A 24,836-nucleotide genomic window follows, 5' to 3' on the forward strand; every position below is an offset into this window, starting at 1 on the left:
CCCTTCAATTTGGCGGGGGTTTAAAGGCCAATGCCACTGGGGATGTTTTTGTGGATTTTTGCACTGCGGGAAGAGGCAGGGCGAGGAGCCAGGGACTCACAGAGGTCACTGCCACCACGTGTGGCTGGGACCACGAGCACGGCCCTGTCCCCCGAGCCGAGGCGCGGGGCCTGCTCCCTCACCGCCCACCGCCCGGGTAATCGCCTGTCTCTCAGGCTGTCTCCAGGCCGGTTTTCACTCCTTTTCACCTCGCTGACCTCTCACTAAACACAACTCTCCTCACAGACCTCTTACTAAACACAAATCACTTCTCAGGATTTCCAGAATCCACACACATTCTCACAGCCTCGTGGGCCCGGATGGACCCCTTCTACAAGAATGTGCTTAATCCCCAGATGAAATACAGCCCAGACAAAGTGCTACCCCGACACTGCCTGTCCCTCACCTTTGCAACAGCACAGCTCTCCCTCCTCCTCCTCCTCCTCCTTGCCTCCCCCATGCCTTTCCAGCTCCTCGGCCTTCTTCGCCCCTCCAAACCCAGTCGAAACCTACGTGGCTTCTGTGACTGAAGCCCCTCGCCCAACTGTAGCTATTACTGAACGCCCTGGCGATTTATAAATTTAAAAAGATGTGCCGTTATTTTTCGGTACACATTTAATCTATAGAGGTAAGTCGGGGCGGGGGGGGGGGCGGGTGTCGGCGCCGTGCCGGGGCCTGGTGCCGGGTCCGATCGGAGCGCGCCGCCTCCGGGGCCGAAAGGGTTTAGCGTAGTCGCTATGGCAACAGCGGCAGCCGGCGGCTGGGGAGGGGGAGCGGCGGGCGCGCCTCCGCCCGCCTGAAGCTGGCGGCAGCGGGCGGCCGGCGTCGGCTCCGCTCAACTTCGGCGAAGGGGCCGGCGTCGAGGCGGCGCTACCCCGGCGCGGCCAGCGGCCGCTCGCCTCAGCGTCGGCGGCGGGACGGGCGCGGGTGGCCGCGGTAAGGAGGAGGGGACACCGCCGCCGGCGGGCTGGGGTGCTGCGGCCGTGGGGCGCCCGGCGGGACGGAGGTGGTGCCGAGCGGAGGGGACCGCTGTGTGTCCCGGCCCCTGCCGCCGAGAGCCCGGGGCGGGGGTTTCGCAGTTTCGGCGTGTGTGGTTATCGCTGCCCGGCCCGAGGGGCTGCCGTGAGGGAGCGGCGGCCGCCGTTGGAGCCGTGAGGCGCGGGGCTGGGACGGGCGGCGGCTGGGAGGGGAGGGGGCGAGGGCGGCGGGACACCGGCCCTCCTTCAGCGGCTTGGCAAAGTCCGAATTGTGTGAATTACGTTCGTTTCTTCAAAGTATCGTCTCAGCTGCAGGTTAGAGAACCCCTCCAAGTTCTCGGGTTTCGGAGGGATTTTTAAATCTGCCAGGTTTAAAGTTTGTCAAAGTCGAGAGGTGTCAGCATTTTGGCGGGTAGCTGTATCTTCTGGAGGTACTGGACCGAGCCCTAATAGCTCAAAAGCCCTGCTGTAAACCCAGCTGTTATCCCTCGTCACCAGGGCTAATCCGTACCCCAGCGTGGGTTTAAGCTCGCTATGTCAGTTTAGAGGACTTGACTCCGAGCCACCTCCTCTCCCTGGTAGCCTCTTCCCTCACTCCGGGTCCGTCTGTCCGCACGAGCAAGCGGGAGCGGCTGCTTCCAAAGGTGAGGTGGGATGGGTGGGCAGGGAAGGGGGCCGGGGTGCTCCGGCGGCTCTCCCAGGCTGGGCTCGGGCATGACATGGCAGGGCTGCGTGCATGGATTAGCCATGGGTAACGGGTTACGTAAAGAACAGACAGTCAGGGAGGAAAGGATGGTTTATGCTGCCTTATGCTTATGCCACTCTTGCTTAAGATCTCTCAGATTAGACACCTGCCCTGCTAAGTGTCTTCAGTGTGGAAGTCCAATGCGTAGTAACTGCTAAGGTCAGTCAGATAGCTTTGGAATCACGGCAGTGTAACTGAGAACAGACTACACTGTACATCTCTTAATGCTAACACATTAATTAAAGTCTGTCTCGAGACAGCACTCTTCACTGCTTGTATGGCTGCTCTCTGTGGATGGGCTGCAGGTGGGTCATACAGCTATTGCAGAAGAGAAGCGTGAGCTTTCCCAGAGCTCTGCCAGTTGCTTCTGATGCTGTATGTAGTATCTCCAAACAGGGGCTTAAGTTTTCAAACTGTTAGCATCCTTCTTTTGGGTGCTAATTTTAAAGCAATGTGTATTTTTAAATAACTCCTGTCACAAGGACCAAACTTCTACACTGGTCTTACTGTTCTCCAGTACAGGGAAGACTCCCACGTAGGTTAATAGCTCTGTAGTGAATTGAGACAGAGTGAGACTTTGAGGACGTCCAGTAAATATTCTTTCTGATAGAGACTGTAACTAAGGTTCAGTACTGAATAGAAATGTACAGGCGTCTGTTAAAATACATTCTCACCTTATGATGCAATGAGTTACTCCTGTTTTCACAGCAGAATCAGTCCTCTATCTGGATGGAGAATGCACATCTCGCCCACCCATTTTCACAGCACTAGTCTGGTCTACGCCACAACATAAAATGAACAAACTTCAGTGGACCTCACAACTGGTGAAATACGCTTTTGGGTCTGAGTTTCAAGCTCTTACTTTATATAATTCTATAGATATAAGTATCTGCAGTGAATGACAGTGTTAGAAACACCATTTTATGACATTTCTGCCCCTTTAATAATGTTGTGTACTTACAATGACAGTAGAATAGAGAAAGACGAGCTGGGGATCTCTGAGAGTTTTAACTTTGCAAGTCTTTTGTGTTGGAGCCTTCCATCAGATGTTATTGCTGCTTTATTGCAGCAATACTTTTTTTGCGGTTTGAGTATTTTTAATAACAGGAAAGCTATGTGTCTGTGTTACCTTCTGAACTCTCATTTACGTGGCTAAATGAATGGTGAAGAATACTTTATGTCCCTCTGTCCTGACTGGAAACATGTCTTCGTAGTCTGCAGAGATCAAAGAAAGATATAGAATTGAAGGTGTGTTTGATCTACCACAGCAAGACAGCCATATCTGAGAAAAATATAAGAAGTTTTACTAACAAGATAGGCAAACAAAGCAAATCAGTGTGTTTTAACTTCCTGGCTTCAGTAGGTTTAGGTAATAGTCCAGTAGAAGTTGTATACAATACAGTGTTTTTATGGTTGCCATTAGAAAATGTTGTTTAAAGCATGAGTGGGAATTTGGCATGAAAATAGTCCTGTTTCTCAGCAGATGGAACTCATTTGCTCTGATAAGTAGACAAACTGTAAAATGCTACTCTGCTTCATAAGCAGATTTGAGCAACACCCACCCTTTTGGTTCTGCAGATAACACAAAGATTATCTTCTCTAGAGTCCTAGCCATTAGAAGAGCTCTAGGCTATTGGGCCCTTCCTTCACTTTTTAAGATCTGTAGACTGGATTTTCATCTGGAGTTAATCAACACAGCTCTTTTATTTATTTCAGTGAGGCAAATCTGTTTTTTATTAGTGCAGCTGTACTGTAGATCATGAAGCTGTACCAGTTAGATCAGCTACCTTTTCTCCTCATGTTTTGGCTAGTGCTTGAAAAATACCTTTCTCGTTCATACCTGAGCTTGGAGCCCAGTTCATGCTGAATCCTTTTTTCCTTATGCTTCTTGCAATCAAAGTGTGGATGTAAAATGCATTAGATAGACTTGCTTTCTAAAAGATTGAAGCTCTAAGAATGTATTACAAACTACACAAATGCTGGGGAGGTAAGAGCAGTGTTTTTCGAGTGTTCTCAATTTTAAAGAGTTCCATTACAAAAAAAATCTTTTGAGGGCTAGTAGCCCTCAAAATGTGCCATACCCATGTATATCATAATCGTCATGGTATTTTCAGAAGGCCACTCAAGCTTTCCTTTGGTAGAATTGGTACCACTTTTGTTCCTCTTTTGTATTGCAGCACCTTGTGATGTGCTCTGACTGTCCTTCTGTTATGCTACCTAGTGGTGATTTTTACAGTCGTGCACATTCACAAATGGCTTAAGTGACTTGTGACTCTCTGTGGCAATTACACCAGAGGAAGAGCCAGCCAGCCTGTTTCTATAATGCTGAGAATGCAAAGTCTGCTGGAGAAAAGCTAATATGGAAATTAGACTGTATGCCAAACGGCAGCATGGTTCTCACACACTTTTGAGAGCGCTTGTCATTCAGAAGCAGAGTCGGGCAGCAGCAGGAGCTGTCAGCCTGCAGCAGGCTGGTCAGACCATGAGCGCTGCCCTGCTAGGGGCAGACAGGCATTACCTGGCATGCGAGGGCCTGCTGGGTGCCACAGTGCCCTGTCACAGTTAGCTCACTCTTAGACACCGCTCTTTTTGCTGTCCTTAAACACCTGCAGCCATGATGACTTGACAATAAATAATGTTTAATTTAAAGCGTTGGCTTGGTCCCCTATACTTCTGTTATTCAAAACTCTTTGCTACTTGCAACAAGGTTATGTCCCTGGATGTATTTCAACCACCACGATTTATTTTTTTTTGTCCAGAAATAGCTTGTGTCCATCACAAGAGAATCAGTACACTCATAAAGTGAAACACAGGTTCTCTGCTGTGGTGTCCCCACAGACTCTGAGTGTCCCCAAGAGTGCTCTCTCTTATTCTGCAGGTTAGAGTGAGGAATGCTGCTGTAGTAATATCATGATATTTGCATTGCTTTTAAGTTTCTTGATTGAAAAGCTCTATCTACTGCTTTCTCAGCATTATTTGCCTCATAGCAGTTTTAGGAGATAGATGTCTGAGGTTATGATAATTTCCACAGCAAGTAGCTGTAAATACCATAGCTTTCCATGTCACTAAACAAGGAGGGAGATTTCAGACAGATAGGAAGTAGGGTTCTTTGGGCCCCAGTAAGGCAAAAGTCTTTGTATGGAGAGGATAATGGTAAGTAACAGCAGAAAAGTGGTGAAGAACAGAGAACAGGGATTCATTTACAAAGCTATGGTGGACTATATAAATAAAATTGAGAAGGTGTTGTCAGCAGTTTCTTCATTAGAACTTGCTAAGATTCTTTGTTTGTAACAAAATATCTTTATCACAGGAGAAACAGAATTTGGGGTTCATCTATGATGCTGTCGCTACTTATCCTACTTCATTCAGGTATAGCTAGCAGCATAGCCATGGCCACAAATTCTGCCTGAGAAGCTGGTTAAAAGTCCATCAGTGAGCACATACAGACTTCAGGGATGGGTGTTGCCAAACCAGCTTTAATCTACCAATGAGTTGCAGTCAAGGGAGATACTTAGATGCCCTTTGCTACTCAAAAGAGACCGTACTTTTCTGAATAATGTAATCCAAACTTTACTAAAGAAGCAAATAAATTAATAAAAAAATATAATATGCTCGCAGTTTCACATTATTTGTTTTTCCCATGACTACGTGTCTTTTAAAAAGTACGATTATCAGTATGACTTGGGGATGGGGCTCGTCCCACTTCTTCTAGAAATAATTTTCCTTATTTGTTACCCTCTAATCTGGCATGTGTGGAAAAAGGTTGAATGGGTATCATGCATGAACAAATTCTGTCTCTCTGCTCTCTGACTGTAGTAGTAAGGAACTACCACCCACAAGAAGGGAGGGAAGACATTTCCCAGCTCCTCAGCCCAGTTTGTCAGTATGCTTTGCCTGGATGACAGTGGATCTTCTGGGACTGTATTTATAGTTAGTTGAGTGACAACATCTCCATTGACATCACTGGACGCTGTATTAGGTTCCTACTTGTCCAGTCCCTTAAGACTTTTCTCCTTCTGCTCTGACACAACTACCATACCACTAGGACTACTGAGAATCTGTCAGTAGTACTCCTGGATTGACACACTATGAAGGCAAAGGCAAACCACAGGAGACTTGTCAAACTGAGGACATGTGTTTATAAAGAGTCCAGATAGTCCAGATGTATTCGCCTTTTTTTTTTTTTCCTTTGCACAAATGCACGTTTTCCACCCTCTGCCTACTCCTTTCCTGTCCTAGAGGGTGTTGGAAGCTGGGAACCAGGAAAAGGATCAATGGAAAGGGAATTTTTTATTCTCAGAAGTTCATCTTCTACAAGGCAAACAGGTCCTGCTGATTGACTCATGGTTTACCAGAAAGCAGCCCTGCTGTAGCAAGTCTTAGCAAGTGATGATCTTGCCTGCAAGAGCCTGAAGGAGACTGATGTCTGTCAGGTTACATGAACAGCCTCCAGCTGGCCAAAGAACAGCCAGAGAGCAAGCTACAGAAACATACTCCCTTTGTTAGTATGAGCTAGGAAAGACTGAAAGCCTGTTTTAGGAAGGTAAAAAAACAAATAAGGCATGTGGACTTCGATATTTCTGATGATTCTTTGGTGCATTCTCTGAAGGAAGAAGAAATCACATGGGGAAATATGGGAGAAGGTAAAAAAAGTGGAAGATGAGGTAAAATTGTATGGAACATGCCATGAGAAAAGAATGAAGAAAGCTGTAAAGTATGTGAGAAGGAGAAAAATGCAGGAATTGCTGACAACGTGGAGAATAAAAAAGATTTGGAGAGAGGCAAAAAGCTTCTTTAGAACTAAAGCTAACAGGAAACTTTTACGTGAAGAAGTCTCAGAGGGACTTACTAACACTCACTAAAAATTGGAGAACCCCCTCAGAGGCTGTGTGAGAGAGATAGCAAGTTATTCCAGACTTTAACATAGCTAATGTAAATGTATGCTTAAAACTCTGTGAGGTGGTTGGTCAGACTTGCAATCAACAGAGTGAGGGGAAGGTTTGTCTTCTAGACAAAGGTCTAGGGTCAATGAGGCAAAAGTCTTGAAACCCAGGCCTGTTTCTGGAGTGGAACTTGCATAAACCACTCTGAAATTTTGCCTGAATAACACCAGAGTAGTTCATCAACTGGATTATGTCAGCTCCCAGGATAGCCTCTTACAAGGAATCAGAAAATGAACTAATTGTACAACACAACAGACTCAGATCGAGCAGTGTCTCTTTCTTTTAATTATTTTAATGTGGATGCTTGCAAAGTGTAAATTTGTCCTTTTGCCCAATAAGAAGGTCAGGCTGAAACTTTTGCCTTCCTTTAGTTGCCCACATCCTGCCAACAGTCCTTTGAGTCTTTCCTAATAGGAAAGCCATTTTGAGTCATTTAATGATTAGCCTGCATATGGACTTTAAATTAAAAACAGCAGCTACAATTAATGGAGTCCACAGTATCTTCTGCAGGCTGCAAAGACCAGTAGTGGGAAGAGTGGTGGCTTGTCAAGCCTGCTAAATAGAGATGGCCAGTTTCCAACTCTCAAAAGGAAGGGATGATGGATGAGAGATGGGGAAGGAAACAATCTCATACAAACAAGACTCCCTTAGGAACGGCCAGCACAAGCTGCCAGTATGCATGAAATGCTTGGATAGGATTTTCCTTCATTTCAAACCAGGCCATTTAAACTGCATATGAGGTGCTTTCTTTACTTTATACGCTTCTGATGTGGAAGCAGATTTTTCAAGTGATGTATGGGAGACAAGTGGAAGCCCTATTCAAAGTCAGTGGTGTCCATGTTCCCATATCAAAACCAAATCTGCCTGTTACCGGTGTTTTATGAAAGCTCTGGGACAGGGCAAAGCTCAGGTTCAGCAGGCTTTGCTCTGACAGGGTATCAAAAATATTTTTCTAACTGATTGTCCCCTGCAGTACCAGTGCTAGGTAAAATGGTTCTTCTCATGCGGAACTACTTGCTTTGAGGGAGACCTGCGAGATAAAAACATAAAGGCAGTAAGAACAGCTCAGGAACATGTGAAAGCCAGGGCAGGTAAAATCAGAGCGCAGGTCTGCTTGCTGTCTTTCCCAGTTTTGACCACTAAATTCCTCTCTTGCTCCTCTTCTAATGAAAGAGCTGGTGAGCTAGGAAGAGCTGGAAGGATATTCCTCAGCTTCATAGTTATACTGATTTACCCCTAACACCACTGTAGTCAGCGGAGTTAAACCAACGTGAGACCAGGTGATAGCCAGAATAAAAGCAAAGTAAACCAACCCTTTGCTGGTAAAATACAAAAGGGCATGCTCACCTTTGTCCAGTGAAGGTGCAAATGGAAATAATGATACCTTAATTGGTCAGATACCTGTAAAAGCTTATGAAAAACTGCTCTTGTCACATAAGCTGAAAAGAAACAGGAGACTTGAATCTTTTGTAACAGCTGTAGTCTGTAGCTGCTCGCTGTTGCTAATAGAGGGCTCCCCTGTGTGATACACAAGGGGTAATAAGACCAAGGAAAAGGTCTTAAATTTTAAGGATTTTCATCCTTAATAATGCAGAATGGTGAGCGGAGGCTACCATGTAGCAAGATCCAGGTACGTGTTAGGATGGTGGGATTATGGAGTTGAAGCTGTCAGCACATCAATTCCAGCCCGCGTTCATTCACATGCCTTGGGCAAGTAAGTCAGCCGCAGGCAGCCAAAACGCTGTGTGGTGATTTGAGAGCTGTTAGCTGGAGTCACCCTGCTGATGAAAGCAAATGTAAGGACCTGCTGCTCCTTCTCCTTCAGAGCACAGAAATGAGATAGGAGTGAGATTACTTCCAGCAGCTGCTATGGCTGCTATCATAAGGATAATCAGAGCTGATACTCCGGAGCAAAAACAATCACTACAGTGATGTCTCATGTATAAAGCACTGTAAACTAGCAAAGGTGCTAATGTTTATACAGTCTCAGAAGAGTACCTGTGGCCTTACTCACCTAGGTAGCTAGATCTGTGTCCTGTGGAAGTTTTTAGCGCTTTTATGTCTTACTTCTAAAGAAACTGGTATTTCTTGCTGGGAGAGGTAAGATATGGGACTAGGGAAACTAGTCCTTTTATGCAGTTTGGCAAATTTCCTGATTCTAGAAAAGCCTAAGCATTAGACCCTGAAATTGCTTCAGACTTGGGACACTGTACATACTATTCAGGTTTTTGGAGCACTTTCATTTAATGGTGTGACATATTTACATAATATGAACATTTCTGAAAGAGAACAAGGCTACATTACGGCAAGTGATAAAGGCACGAAAGCAGATGAAGCACCCTTCTCACCTGGTGCAGATGGTGGCGGTTTTCTAGGCCTGCAGGCACAATCCTGTTGACCATTGCTCTTCTAGGGAGTCTGGGAGCTTGTGACTCTCAGCTCCAGTGGGAGCACCGGGCAATTACGAGCTGCTTGTGATTTGTGTTGTCACTAAAGGCTCTCAGCCCCAATATGGCAGCTTAAATCAAAAGCATATTTTTCTCCCTTTTATGGCTGTGTCTCAGTAGTGAGGGTTTGCTCAGGCCCTGCAGAATCAGGCTCTTTAATCCATTGCCCTCATGTTAACTTTTGACGCCATGTCCTGATTGGACTGCTGCCAGGAGTAGCCTTTTGGTAATCCCAGCTGCAACCATTATTTGTGCCACCCCTTCTCCCTGGGGGCTAATGGAAGGGAGCAACAAGGCACGTAACTGTGTTCTGTGAAGAAACAGATGCTGTTTTGCTCCTGTTCAGGTCCCTAGTGCCTGCTTTGGACTCCATTGTGTTTAAATACAAATATAATAGTTAATAACTTTGTTCCAAGCATTGTCTTCTCATTGATGTGAATACATGAAGGGACTGGCTGGGTGGGGAGTTAATTCCATCTTTTGCGGGCTGATTGGTGCAGTTTGTTCTGCCTTCTAAGTGCTGGGTAACTCCCCAGCAGCAGAAACCTCTCACTTAGAAGTAATAACAGTTTGAACCTTGGTATGCTGTCACTTCCCTCAGCTCAGCCTCAGTTCCCTTGGTGCTGGTGGTAGTTCCTAAAGTGTGCTCTTCCAGCATAGCTGATAGTTGGACTTCAACTTGTGGAAGATGGTATAGCCTCTTCTTCTGCGTGCAACAACGCTTTTGCTAAATAATGATTAAAGCTCTGCCTGGCCTTGTAGTTTATGCCACTGTTGCTCCTGCCAGTACTACCTAGCTATGGATGAGTTCTACCACTTGTATTACAGCAGCAGCAAACCTACCCAGGTCACCTATCCTGCCCTCCCCCCTGAGGATCCCCTGCTGGCTAGCACGTGGCTCCCAGGAATAGTTTGACTCCATGTGCTGAGTTTTTGCATGTAGGGTGCTACAAGGTCATGCCCTCCCATGACGGTTCAGGCAGGTGATCCCTATCCCAAGCTCTTCCATGTGGGCAGGAGAACGCTTCCGCTGCCTAACCTGGAGGGAGCAAGGTATCCTTATAACTTGGCTTCAGGCATAAGAACTGTGACTGTCATTTTAATTACATCGTGACTGGAAGCTCGAGGGAAACTGTGCCTCTTCACCCTTTGTCTCACCCTCTGTGCAAGTTGGCTGCTATGGATGAGATTTCTCAAGGTGCTCAGCACCAATTAGTTCTAAGTGGGTAAACTGGTAACACTTTTAGGTGAAGAACAGACTCGAGGGATGTGTGGGGGAGAATGTTCTCAGCCGAGGTGTGTTGATGATGGCACTGTTCTTTTTCTCTCCCTCCCTTCCTCCACCCCACTCCCAATGAAGATACACAGAGCACTATGTCACTGGCATCCTGGTTCAGGTGGAATGAGCCCCCAAACCGCATTTCCCAGAGGACCCCCACAGAAATGGTGGTTGAGACGCTAATGATGGAGCTGAGCTGGCAGACCAAGCAGGCAGAGAAGCAGCAGCGAGAGCGGGAGAATGAGTATCGCAAGATCAAGACTGGGGTGGACTACGGCTGGCTGGTCAGCTATCCAAAGCAGAGCTATGATATCAGCCCAGGAGAACGGCTGCAGCTGGAGGATATGTGTACCAAAATACATCCTTCCTACTGTGGGCCTGTCATACTCAGGTACAGTAAAAGATGGGATGATACAGACCTTTCCCCCTCTCTGTGACATGTGAGGAAGGAACGAGAGTTGTTACGATCAACAGAACAAAAACTTGGCATCCTGTATCATAAGTCATGGGACAGTGTCTTTGTGGAAGAAGGGAAATCTACTGTTATAAGTCAGTTTAACATGGTATCATTTCCTCCAAAAAGTTACTAAATGGCTTTTTCCTCTGAGACTGGCTTGAGTACTTTATGCTTCTGAGCAGCCAGAGAAGCTTTATCTTGCCTGATTAACATTTAACATTTCAGTAGTGATGCTTTTGCTTCAGTCTTTAGAATCTTAGAATAATTGAGGTTTAAAAGGACCTCTGGTACATACTTCAACCTCCTACTCAGAATAAGGCCAACTTCAAAGTTAGATCAGGTTGCTCAGGGTCTTGTCCTATCCATTCTTGAATATCTCAAAGGGTGGAAACTGCATAGCCTCTGAACAACTTGCTTTGCTGTTTATCCACTCTCATAGGAGCCTGCCTTCCTTGATTTAAGCTGTGCAGCAGGTCTATTGAGGCACTCGTTCCCAGTGTCCAGACTAGCCAAAAGGCACTATTTTATATTTTTTAGCCTGTGAGCCACATATTCCCAGAGAAATTCTCCCTCCCCTGTCTTCCCTCCACAGCCTTGACGTGGAGCAGGATGCAGGTAGGGCATGCAGTTGGCTTGAACAGCTGCTTCTGCCCTCTGCAGTGTAAATGTAGATATAGCCTCTTGGACTTGTGTTTGAGCCTTTCAAGTGCTAGACATAGGGTTGCTGCTTGCCAGTTGAGTAACCTTCTGTGAGAATGCCTTCAGAAATAGATCGAAGCCTGCTGTAGCGTCCAAACTGGAAGGGAGGGAGGTGACTCTTCCTTTGAGGAGGAAGGGGGCTCTTCTATGTTAAACCCTCTCACTTAGCACAGTGCAAGTAAGGAGTAGTGACTCTGAAGTCCACCTTAGCCAAAGCAAAATTGCGAAACAGGACTTTATAATCCACTTCCCCTGTTCCAACGTGTTCTTCACCTGGGATTAGAAAGAAGACAGTCCGGGCAGGCCATATGCAATGGGGTGCTCAGCACCCTGCAGTCCCTCACTGCATATGCTGGCACCTGCTTTCCCTTGAACAACTGAATCTACAGCTCTTCAACTACAACCGTAAGAGGGCTGGAAATAGCTGGTCCTCTGTCTTACAGTGGGGGTGGCCAGGAAAGGATGCCAAAGCTACCTCTCTAGCTCCCATCTTGCCTGGGGCTGAACCTTGGAAGCAAGCTGGCACAGGGCTTTGGGTTTTGTGGATGTTGCCATGGTGGCAGAATCAGGGATTTGTGATTGGTCAGTGGCCAACGTCTCTCCAGTGAAAGTTTGCTGGAAACAGCACCTGCCTTGTATTTGTGTAACTCCGAGCTATGCTGTAAACAAGCCACTACAAACCCCTTGGGGTTCAGAGTTATTTTCACCATCCCCAGGGCCACTGAGCAAGGCTCGTCTGGCAAATAGGTTATTTCCATGAGAGCAGACTTCAGTCGCTGGAGTTGGGAGGCCACAAGGTTCATCAACTCCTTCAGAACAGAGTATTAAGCCTCTGAGCCATATGCAACTTGCTGCTGCTGCTCTGCTTTTTTTTTTTTTTTAAACTGAGATTATGCAAGATGCGTGATTTCAGTGCAGCTTGTAGTGGTTGTTCACTGTTCAGGATTCAGCATACTGTTGACAGTAGGTAAACATACTCAGCAACATTGGTGAGCTCTATGTGGGCATAACCGAAAAAAGATAAAACCATCCTCTTAAAAATCCTCTTATAAATTGCTATTACAGGCTATCAAAAATCGTATTAAAGTATGATTCAAGAAGTGGCATGTTTTTGTTTGTTCCATACTATGCAGTTTGCATGGTTAGCGGAGCCACATTAAAAAAATGAGGGTTGCATAACCTTTGTTGGTTCAATTCCATGATTGAGAAGGGAATGTCATAGCCACAAAAATGGCAGAATTGGATTGGGTTAAAGGTCTGTTTGATCTGATGTGCATTCTGTATGAAACAGTGGCCAGTAGCATCAGTGTAAGGAAAAGAGAAAGAACAAGGCAAGCAAATATAACAGTATGGACAATTACAGTATGTTGTATACAGCCTCCAACTTAGTGTGCCTTGTAACTCGGAGACTTTTGGAGCCAGAAGTGGTCCTTCTCTCCATAATTGCCCTACAGGGATTTTTCTTCCTGTAGTTTGTTCAGGTTGTGGGGTTTTGCTTTTCTTTTTTGAACTCATGTAAACTTTTAGCATTTGTGGCACCCCTTGGCAGAGCTCCACATCTGAACTACAACTCTGCTGTAGAAAACTGTATTTTGCATGTCTCAAACTAACATGTACTAGTTTTATTCGATAATCTCTTCTTTTTGTGTTGGAAATGTGAACAGTTGACCCCTCTTCTTTTCTACCTTCTAACTGAGAGCCCTGTGGTTCAGAAATCTTCATCGCTGACGTGGAAACAATGAAAAAGAATGGGGCTTGCCACGCTAGGACCTGAAAATGTACAGAGAAATAAGGAGCATGCAATCTAACTAAAAGCTAAATTGGATAAATGCTCCTCTAAGAAAGTGAGATAACATGGAAACTTCCTCAAAATTGCAGAAGATGAGTATAATAGGAATTCAACTGAAATCTTCACGTTGCCAGTGAAGTACTTTAATCACAAGATCACTGCACTGCCTCTTGTATACCCTGTGACTTTCTAATATGTAGTAACTTTTAAAAATAACTTCCATCCCCCCCAAAAGAGTCTACAGGCTTGCATTTGGAAATTCAAATGCAGAGCATGTACCTTACTGAAACCCTTGGTTGCGTCTGAAATACTAAACTTCATCCTTCCCTTTCCATCTTAGACATTTGAAAAGCTGAAGTCCTTTTTGTTGTACTCAACAAGCATGTAATACTTAAATAACACAAGTGGAAGGCATCTTGCAGGACTGCAGAGTTTGTTTTGTTTGTGTCATTCAAGGTCTCCTTCTTTGTGAGATGCAAAGCCAGAACAAAACATTTTTGTATGAGTTGTCAGAGATGCCACTTTATTCTCCAAAGGTCTAAATGGTTACCCAAATTGTCTTTTTCTGTGGCTACAGTCACATCTGTTGGGAGGCAGAGTTTCTATAAATTTGTTTCTTCAGATGTGGAGGAGGCTGGAAAAGAGCACTTCTTAAATGGCAGGGTTTTTTTCAGATCCAGTTTGCCTGTTTTGTATTTTGGGTCAATAGAAACTTTTCTTTGAGCCTCTTGAAATTCTGAAGGCTTCAAGTACACTGCAAATATCATCAGATATCTGGAGACTCTGATTCACCTCATACCAATAAAACTGTTGTATTCAGGTGTAACTTAGCTTTAGGTTACTGGGCTAGAGATCACTGACTATATTTAAAATTAAATCCTGGAGCCATTTGAAGGAAATTGTAGTGATTCTGGTGAGGCCCTTAGGACCTAACTGCCACGATTAAACAGAATGAGTAGACTAGTAGCTTGCTAATACAGAATGCTACATTTTTGCCATCTTTACTCAGAGCTTTATGTCTAATCAGAGATAGTTATAGTCTGTGTCATTTCTTTCGGTTTCAGCAAAAGTGAAACAGTGAGTTTATGTCCTTCTCTGCCCAGAGAGAAACAAGGAAAAACCTTAATACAGAAATGTAAACCTGCATTTTGGTGATCTGAGATGTTATTAATACCACCGGCTAAGGACCGTAATTTTCTAAGGATTGTGTATAGCTGAAGTGGACTTCCTAGTATGCTTGAATGTAAGACAAATGACTAAAATCAGAATGGATTTATTTACAATTATGAGCTTAAGTTTGAGGTGAGGTGACGTGAGTGTTGCAGTTAGTGTGAATGCTATCGTTCTTTGGTAGTCAAGTAGCCTTCTCTAGCAAAGCTGTTCATAGCTTTACAATATAGCCAGAATTCCTGCTCAAAATATAGATTCAGGACTCAGCAGCTAATTATTAGCACTAAGCACCCCACATTTTCTTTGAATGACTAAATCTACTTAGAGGTCACAGTTCAGACAGGCACTCAGGAATACAGTGAACTATAAGCATATTGTTTAAGTCTATGGACTTGCATTGGATTTAACGTCTTTAAAGTTCAGGCTGTACTTAGGAAACCTATAGAACTGGGGACCTACAGAATAACAGGCAGGTGACAGTGCTTTAAGAAAAGCAGTGCCAGCATGAGCCAAGCACAGCCAGATACTTAAAATCTAATGGCTGTATGAGGAAACGGAAAGGTCACAATTTAAAGAACAGATTTGTTTGAACTGTGATTACAACACAGCCTGGACTGGGGGACGTGCTCGTCCCTATGTGTGCATATGCATGCTCCCCAGGCTTCTGTGCTGGCTCAAGGTGAGTTTTGTTGACAGTCACGTCTAAGACTGCGTGACTTGCATAACATATTACAGGCTAGCTACCAGTAGTATCATAACTTGTTTCACAAATAAGATAGATAGATAGGTATACTTTTCTGATGAGTAAGGAAGCCCTGCTGAGGGATTTCTAGATATAGCTGTGCCGTGGCCTAGTTTTGAACTATTCCATGCAAAAGTGTAAGGGCATTCACCTGTGCTAGAAGATAGGTGAGCTTTTTGTGCAATTTTGTGGGCTTGATTCCACCGAGCAGCTTTGTGTGGAGTTTGTTTCGCAGGATACAAGCCTGTATTCCTTGACTGCAGTGGTTTTACTGTTTTTATACGTTGCAGAGAGCAGACTGCTGGATCATCCAGCACATCAACTGGCTTTCATTGATAGCTGGGGAAGATGGCTTCAATTATGTGTAGGTGGCTGTAGCAAACATCATCTATTTTCTGACACAGACTGGTTTAGCCAGACCTCAGCCGCTGATAAACTGTCCATCCTTTCTGCTGAGAAATATTTGTGGCACGCACACCTTTTGTTGTGCATACGTGGGCTGTCCCTTATACGAATGTGCTGGTGCTGAACCTATGTGGGCATTAATAAAAGGACAAAGTTAGCTCGTCCTGCTGGGGGAGAGGAAAAGTCCCCCTTTCCCTTCTCCACCTGAATGCCTTTGGGTGACTGGCAGACAGACTGTTGGATTGCTTTCCCTTTGTTTCTTAGACCTGCTCAAATCCACAGGAAGTAGTTTTTGTGTTGGTCCTGAAAAGTCAGAGGCAAATCTTAACAGCAAAAGCAGAGTTCACAAAATAATTCTTGCTGCCATAGCTAAGGAGAGTGCAAACAGGCAGACAGCTGTGAAGGTGGAAAGCTACAATGGTTTTAGAAAACTATTTCAGCTAGATGAGTTGGGAGTGTTATTAGCAACACAGGGCATTAGCATTAGAGCTCTGCGCTCAGGGGGAAAATCTGCCATCGTACCACCCATTTTCCCTCTTGTTCCCAGAGCCAGTCGCTGGTCCAGCCTAACACACGCTGCCACCTGCTCTGGAGCCACAATCCAGCAGTATGACACACAACGTCTAAAACTGGAGGCAGTGATGAGGCCTTTTGAGTGCACAATTTCCAATAGAAAAGAAGAGGATGTACTGATAGATATATACAATGTGCCAGCATCTCTCTCTAAAATACACATGGAGATAAAATAACGGAATGACTCATTCAGTTCACCTCTGCAATAAAAGTCCTTTGAAGGTGCTTTCCCCGGTATAATAATAATAATAATGTTACGAAGACTTAGGTTTCGATGGACTCATCTGTCTCTGGTTCTGACTAGGATAAAGCGAAAAGCATATTTATTGTGAAAATTGTATTTTTGGCTCGATGATGCAACTGAAGTGCCTCCTCAGAAGGGAGAATGGATGTTTGCAATATACAGCAAATCTGTTACTGCTGTTAGGTGCTAAACCTCAGCAAGACCTAGTCTCTTGCTCTTACAGGCCCTGCACAATTCAGTTTAGCATCATTGTGTAAGTACTTATGACCAGTGTGAACTACAGTGCCTCAGAAGCTTTTTGCACCCAAATGTTCAAAGTTTAGAGGGTTTTTTGGGAGGGTGGTAGGGGGTGGAGGAAGGAGATTAGGAATTCATCCAAAGCAATTGAAATATTTAAGGAATATCTTGGTGACTTCGGTAGGTATTGTGTCAAACCCCTCTCGCTTGACCCTGAAAAGGACTGGTGCTGATACTGAGTTTCCTCAGCATGCAGTACTGGTGTGGCCACAGCTGTACACATAGCTGCCAACACTTGCTGTGAGAGAAGCACACTGAAATATCTGGCATAAAGCATGATGTTAAGGTGTATGTCCAATACCAGGCTTACTCCACAGTAAGAGTCAAAAGGCATACATGTACAGAGTCTTTTGTTTTATCTCTGTTTTTTTTTCTGTCCTTATTATCTTGGGTACCTTTTGGTACACCATTAAGCAGTGCAATTCCATAGTGCACTAAATTTGTTACATTCCTAGGGTTTATTAAAAAAACAAGAGGCAGAATCTTATTCTATCAGCTTCTGCTGTATTAGGCTTATTTAAATGCAATCCTACTGTTTTCCATCCTTGTTCAGTTCTGTTGCAGAAAAATATGAAAATGCTTACAGACCTTATACACTTTACTTTCCACTAAGTATAAATACCTGGATTTTGGTGAAGTACTAGTTTAGCTCTGTGTCCGCTTGTAGATATAATTTCTATGTTAAGAACTGAATATTTATTAGAAGAGTAGCCATATTACCATCTGTCATAAACACAAACTATTACAGAACAACTAGAATCTCTATGTGACCAGAGTGTGAGCCTTGGGAGTGGATCCCACGCTCTCCAGACTGGAGACCAAATCACCCAACAAGGTGTCAGGAACGGTGCATTCTCTTCTTGGCTCAGCCAGTGACCCACTCAGTGACTTCGAGAAAACTATCCTGCTCTGCATCTCATCTTCCTCACCTGAAAAATAAACAGTGGCAATTCTTCACTTCTCTGGTGTTAAGCTAGCTTAATTATATGTCAAAAAAACCCCATTTTGAAATCTCTGCTGAGAAGGCACTGGAGTAATTCACAGTTGTCTAATCAGTTACGGCATCGTGCTGCCAATCAAGGTGTTCTCAGATAAGCCAGTCCATTATCTTACAGAAAGCCACAGAAGGATGAAACAGCACTTTACTGAAATTTAAATATTGAGAGACTATCCAACGTATAACAAAGGAGAGTTTTACAGGATTTTTGTTTGTCTAGTGGACATTGGGTAATGCTATGGGGGATGAGAACTGGAAACAGGGGAAGTCTACTGGGACTTTCCCTGGTTTATCCTCAGCTTCTGGAAAGCAGCAGTTCAGGGACTACTTGAACAAAGATTTGCATTTGCACAATGTTTAATCATGTTTAATCAGCAGTGATGGGGCCATTTTCCACAAACTTGTCTAATAATTTTGTTTCTTAAGCTATTGATAGCACTAAGTTTTGACTTAATAGGTGTTCTGTGAAAAAAGCACTTCCTTCAGTTTCAAACTTGCCACCTTTTAGCTTTGTTTGCTGCTCCTTATTATTTCTTGTGCTTATAAGAAACGGTGATTCATTGCTTCCTTAAATTCTCTGGCTTGCTTGTGACTTTAGAGACCTTGAGCATATCTTCACGGCCCCTCCCTGTTGTTCCCTTCAGTCCAGGGAGTCCCATTTTGCAGGAGAGTGAAACTTCCAAGCCTAGAGCAGTGACTTGGCACCCATCCCTAATTTGATGTTTTTAATCAAAGCTGTGCCTTGACTGTGCTTTCAGATTCCGGCAACTCATTGCTGAATATGAACCAGAAGCGCAGGAAGTATCCCGGCTTTTCCGCTCTGTCCTGCAGGAAGCTGCTGAAAAGATCAAAGAGGAGGAAGAGGCCAAGAAGCTTGCCAGGCAATGGAACACAAAGAACAAAACCAGCCTCTCCTTAACAACGTTTAAATCCCGGTCCAGGATTTCCCCGTTCATCAGTGACATCAAGACCATCTCTGAGGATGTGGAACGGGGCACCCAGCCCACCAGAAGGGTTTGGAGCATGCCAGAATTTCGGAATGCCAAGGATTACTGACTCTATACTGAACAAGGTTTTTAGACATCAATCTTTCAAAAACCCAGTTAACCCTTTTTTAGCTCTACTGTCTCTTCTTTGTTCCAAATCTCTCTTCCTCCCTGTCTCTCTTGGAAGCTGTGTCCATAGTAACGGCTGCTGATGCCCGCGGTGTGTGACACAATTTATTACCAACCATGCTAGCCTTTCCTTTAATTTAGTAGCTATTCAGTAACCTTAAGGGCAAGGCTTACCTCCTATCTCATTTTTATTACTGCTTTCTTGTGGAAAATGAATTAGTTTTGTGATGTCTGACTTCTCCTTTCACCCTGCCCCAGCCTGGATGTAGTTACCTATAAAAGCTTTTGGCCCAAGCTAGTGAGAGCTGCTGGCTGGAGAAATCTTGCTGAAAGCAAGACAGCCACTTACATGAGTAAGGCTTGCAGGATCAGGCCTGCGAGTTAAAGCTACTATCTGATTTGGAACTGAACTTCCTTTCCCAACTAATAACCTTCCTCAGTGCTACAGGAAACTTCACAGGTAACCTCAGCACTGCTCTTGATCAGCTTTTTGCTGACAATTGGCAATCCAACCTGAGTAGAAACACACCCAGTTTTTTTGAGATGAAAGACCAATGTTATTCCACAGCAACCAGTTTATGCATGCTCAGGTTTCTTGGGTATTTTCTCTTTTGTGCAGGCAGAACCCCCTGAACCTTGTACCTGCAGAGTAGATAGAAATTTAACAACCTGCTGTATAGATATACAGGTGGATACATCAGTGCTGTGACAAATGCTGTTCTTGGTCCTCAGTGTTCTGTGTTGCTGAGGTAAGTGCTCCACCCTGCATCCCAGTAACAAGTCAGTGGGCTGAAATGACTGTTTATGGCTAAGCCTGAAAGAGTACCAAAGTACAGTATCAATGTATAGAGAAGGTACGGTGAAGGGAATTGGCACTCATCTACAGGGCTCTTTGTACAGCTGCTTTGAGTGACTGAAGGGTTCTGGTAGGTGAAGTTTTGTTCCCTCAGTCTTCTCATGAGTGCTCAGAAGACAGCTTTCCAGTCCCTCTCACAGGCCGTTGGCCTGTGAGTTGATACTATTACAAAAGGGTCTTTAATGCAAACTGAGTAGCTTGTAGGCCAGCATGGCTCTGCTGAGACCTTGAAGAAACAGGAAAATGCCACTGAGGAAAAGCTACTGGCGCCCTAACTCAGCATCTGTACAGAGAGCTCTCACCAGCAAAGGAAAGAGAATGGCACGCTGTGAAAATCACAGGTCCTGTAGAAGAGCCAAGGGCTAGGATGCTTTGTGGTGACCAACAGGAGATGGGGAAGGAAGAGAGGGATTTCCCTGGATGACTGGCTTCTGGGGAATCATCCCAGTGGGGCATAGCCTCCTGGAGGACTCTGTAGCTTTGTTGTTCTTTTGCCCGTTTCCGACTCTTTTCCCTGGGGAACTTTGCAGCAGCATGTGGGTACTACAGCCAAGATAAAACCCTTTGAAGCTGTGCCAACTCTGGGAAGAATTCCAGCACATGAAATCCATCCTAGAGTAGAAATGTGCAGTTTCTTCCAGGATGGGGGAGGGCTGCATAAAACAAAGATCGAGATCAAACCCTTAAGAGCTCTCTAAGACAGTGGGATTCTGGCTCGCGCTCTCTCCCCTCTGGGCTATCTAAGATTGAACACAAGGCTTTCTTATTAGCACCAGGCTGTAGTTTCTAGTCCCTTGGTAAACTCTGCTGCCAGCAAGCCTCTAGGGACAGAAAGCAGAAGTTCACTTTTAATCAAAAACTCAGGGCTTCCAATTACAGCATCCAGTTTGGGACGGACTATTTCAACTCTAGGTCAATGAGGGAGAGTTTAAAGCTTTCTGACAATCAGCTTGGTGTTTTTCAGCTGTATGTCCTTGTGAAGTAATGTGATTGTGTATGTGAAGTAAAAACAAAGGCTTGACATACTTAGCATAGCCTTAGCTGTTTAGAAGATGTGGGATCTCTAGGAAGGGATCACCACAATTTGCAGAAAAATTCTTGTTTGGAAAAAAGTTAACCATCTTTTATTTTATATAGTTGCAAGCCACTGTATGGTACTGAATGCTGAGATGAGTTAATGAATTTCATGCTACAGCTCTGTAATCATTTTATTTGCACTCACGTTCTATTTTGACACCTTCAGTATTGACTGTATTGATGCAATATTTGATGGACTGCTGGGAGAGACAGGACATTCTGACACACTGACATAAAGCTCTTTGTTACACTGCAATGTCTGAATGTGCTCACTCTTTCTTAAGGAGAATCAGGAGTAACTAAGTTCCCTACCCCTATGTACAAAGCCAAGGAAATCACCTGAATGGTGTTCACACTATCACAGCACCCTGTGATCATACTGTGTCCTTCATTAACAACCTCCAGCTAGCAGATACCATTCTCATTTAACAGCCAGGAAAGGAAGACAAATCTGACCTTTGGTCAAAGCCATGTATGTTATGGAGGCCAGGCTGTGGCAGTGCCTGTGACAGCTGGTGTGCCTCAATTTACCTATAATTTCTATTTCCACAATAAAATGTATCAAAACCTTTAAACAGTATCATTCTCCCTGTATCTCCTCTGCACATTACACTGGGCTCACAGTAGCATCTATTGGTAAAGGGATATTCAGATACCAAGCTAATAAGGTTTCTATTCTTACTACACGCTATCTGTTACTCTTACAGGTATAGCAGTAGAATCATGTTTGCCTGTAGCTGGCTGCTTGGAGACGGACTGTGACCTTCTGCATTGTGTGTGCACCAGCAGGTACTGAAGCAGAGCTGGGGAGGTGGTTAGGATGCATGACTGCTGCACTGTCCTTGTGGTGCTCATTTTTCTTAGGAATGCTGTAGACTGAACTATAAATGATCCTTTGGTCACAGCATGTGGCACAACTACCCACCCATGTTTGCCTTGTCCTAATTCCACGTTTTGTGTGGCTAAATTAGCATTTTAGTTAAAATCAGGAGTGTGCAACTCCTGACTGTCACCACCTACTGTGCTATGGTCCATGGCACTAAGCAGGTACAGTGGGCGGACTAGACTCCTTTTGGATGAAGCTAACCCAAGTGATCCATTGCAGCTGGCTCACAGACCACAAAGCTGGACTAAGGCTCATCTGAAGTAAACCCTCATGAAACTTGTGTAGTGTGAACATCAGGTCCTCACTGATAACTGTCTGACTCTACAGCTCTGCTCCTCCGGGCTGCACTATTTTCGAGTGTAGAAAAAAAACCATTTCTACACAGCCCTGATGAGACTCTCCGATCTGTTCTTAGCCCCTCCTGAGAGCTAGACCAGTGTCTTCATTCTTTAAGATGATGAAAAAGTGAAATAGCAGCACAACATCATAAGAAACCCAAGTGAATAAGGATCATTCTAAATCCTCAATCATTCTCTCAAAACTGAGCAAGGGTTTTGGTATCAGCCCAGAGCATCGCTGTTGCCCTACTGCTGATAGCGTTATGCTGTCCAAAGGACATTGTTACACCTGGAGAAAAAGCAGTCCTAGACTTACTATAAGTCCTAACATGCAATGGCAACACCTCTATAGCAGCTCAGTGCACTGCTTAGCTTCGAGGGGCTAACACTCCTCAGAGTCAGTGCTCATCTGAGAGAGACTAGGCAGCCCTGCTTCCATGACTTCTACAGACAAGCCTGGCCCACAGGCTGTGGTAGCCAGCAAAGGTGTGCAGGAAGTGAGGTTCCTCACCCATATCAGCATATAGTTTAGACAGCTATCACACCGTGGGGAGTTGGAGTAAGCTTCACAGGAAATACCTGTCTGCTGAGATTGCACTGTTTATACATTTCATCACAGAACCTCAGAAAATTAAAGCAAAGCTGTGAAATATAAAACAATTTTTTTGTACTTGTTGTCTTTAATTAAAGATCTCCTGAAATATAATCTGTCTGCATCTAGCCAAACACAACAGCTGTTCCACTGCCCTACTGTGCACTGTGTATGTATCAAAGGAGGAAGGCAAGAATGGTAAAGGCACTTGATCTAAACAAACAACCCCATCCTCTCTCTTACAGGCTACAAATGCAGCCACCTACCTTCTATCTTGCTACCTCTACAAACAGATCCCAACATTTAAGGTGATAAATAACCAGGATTAAACAAGCACAAAGGTCCGAAATTCTCTGAAGTTAAGTGGTTTACAGATACAACCTTGAACAGAAGTCTTCATCAACATGCTTCCAAGCACGTCTTACATTGAAATAAGATGTAAGAGCCAAAATGGGTGTTTTTGTCTCCAGATACTTTTCAATCACTTCTGCATATGTTAAAGCATGCATATGTTAAACAAAAGGAAGTAAATTTTTTTTTGCCACACAAAGTATTACTGAAGTATGGATTGCCTGACTCAGCACATTCTAGAGGTCAGACAGACAAGTGGTTCCAAAAAGTGACTACACAAGTTCAGAGAGTTAGTAAACCACACTAGTCAGGATGCAGCCTACGGCACTGGGCTCACGCCACTCCTTGCCAGAAGCTGTGGACAAGCAAATCTCTCTGTGTTGTTGCTTACACTGCCTCTCCAAAACATTGCTATAGACCTCTCCCAGGGGAAGACTATGGATGGCTAGGCCTTGACTGGATGGCCATTCTGATATTCCTGTGTTCTGCTACACTTCACTGATAAAGGACCGCAGTTTTGCCCCAAAAGCATTCTGAGAAGCACTAGACTGCTTAAGTTAAAGCATTTTTGGTTGTGCCCTGCAATAGAGGCAGGGCTATTAAGCATCCCTCAGTTCTACCCACCTGTGCCAGGCAGAGACATCGTAATCTTGGTGCCTGCCTTCCCCTAGTACTGCTGTCTGTGCTTTGGGCTGTCAGCACAAGGGACCTCTTGTTCCCTTTGTATGATCAGACAAGCTGGCTTACATCAGAAGGATACTGTGCTGACGCTGAGAGTTCGGTCTCAGGCCCAGGTCTCCCAATGACTGCCGTGTATTTTCTGTGCAGTTGCTGCACAAAGATATTCTCAAACTAACGGAAAATCTTTGCAGGATCAGGTCTTAATAAACATGACAGAAAGGCAAGGAAAAGGGCTACAAGATGCACCACAGATGTGGTGATTTACGGTCACCTGTGTATACTCTACACTTCCGGTAATTACTGTTACACCTGTTCAGTGATCATAATGCCGTATTCTCAGAGGCCTCGATCAGGTCACAGTCCATGTGCAGTACCTTTGCCAACATTATTCTCTGCAGTGCCTGGTTGCCTAAAGCAACAGATTACACCTGATTTAGCCTGAAGACTATTTAAATAACTAGATGTGGTATGAAGCAGTGACAGTGCAATACTCCTCAGGTATTGTTATTTATTATTTTTTTTCTATATTCTGGCACTGGAGGTCTGATATTATTTCAGAGATGGAGAAGAGCAGGGTGCAGTTTCTGAAGAACTCAGCAGCCCCAAGTAGGGATGGCGCAAGAACACCTGGTCCTTCCAGGTCCCTACTGGCTCTCAGCAACCTGCTCCTGTTGCATTCAACTACTTAGAAGGTAAAGGCTTTGTTCTGCCTTCGGCACACAAGAAGGACCAGACTATCGTCTGTCCACAGCACAGCCAAGAGCAAGACATGAACGAAAACTAGATTAAATTCATAGGACAGCAGTAACAAATGTTCCCCATAAACACCACATAATTAGGCCTTTGCAGGCTAATTACAGGGTTTCAGAATAAGAAGTGCAAAGCTAATGTCCAAAGGTAAAAAAAAAATAAAAATACTTCCATGACAGTCCAGCTGGACAGCAATGCCACCTGCCGGCAGATTTCCCAGCACTAATTAACAGAGAAACAGGCAGCAACTTTCTAACCAGGCCTCTCCTGGCAAATACAGATTCCTCACTCTCCGGCTACCTTTCTCTCACACCACTGTCACCCAGAGAGCAGCTCACGAATGGAGAGCAAAATGAACACAACTGATGTTAGCTGTAATGTTTAGCA

At 44.5% G+C, this 24,836-nt stretch overlaps 1 protein-coding gene across 4 annotated transcripts; it reads left to right on the top strand.

The window, feature by feature from the left end:
- Positions 1-816: 816 nt before the first annotated feature.
- RD3 (RD3 regulator of GUCY2D) lies at positions 817-23,333 on the top strand. 4 transcript variants are annotated; one of them, XR_008465247.1, is made up of 5 exons: positions 817-975; positions 10,512-10,821; positions 18,562-19,667; positions 21,559-21,640; positions 22,913-23,329. XR_008465247.1 is itself a non-coding variant. In XM_054194142.1 (4 exons), the coding sequence occupies exons 2-3, from the start codon at positions 10,526-10,528 to the stop codon at positions 18,857-18,859; spliced, it is 594 nt and encodes a 197-aa protein (XP_054050117.1). In that variant the 5' UTR covers positions 817-975; positions 10,512-10,525; the 3' UTR covers positions 18,860-18,875; positions 19,538-20,182. The 4 variants fall into 4 exon arrangements, 2 of the variants coding, with proteins under 2 accessions (XP_054050117.1, XP_054050116.1); XR_008465246.1 differs by having other exon boundaries at positions 21,559-23,333; XM_054194142.1 differs by lacking the exons at positions 21,559-21,640; positions 22,913-23,329 and having other exon boundaries at positions 18,562-18,875; positions 19,538-20,182.
- The last annotated feature ends 1,503 nt before the right edge of the window (positions 23,334-24,836 follow it).

This window comes from Rissa tridactyla, chromosome 3 (assembly GCF_028500815.1).
Source record: "Rissa tridactyla isolate bRisTri1 chromosome 3, bRisTri1.patW.cur.20221130, whole genome shotgun sequence".
Taxonomy (NCBI): domain Eukaryota; kingdom Metazoa; phylum Chordata; class Aves; order Charadriiformes; family Laridae; genus Rissa; species Rissa tridactyla.

Excerpts from the sequence above, each read along its gene's own strand:
- RD3 (XM_054194141.1), top strand. The coding sequence starts at position 10,526 with ATGTCACTGGCATCCTGGTTCAGGTGGAATGAGCCCCCAAACCGCATT. Across the intron at positions 10,822-18,561 it reads TGTGGGCCTGTCATACTCAG|ATTCCGGCAACTCATTGCTG; the intron begins GTACAGTAAAAG and ends CTGTGCTTTCAG.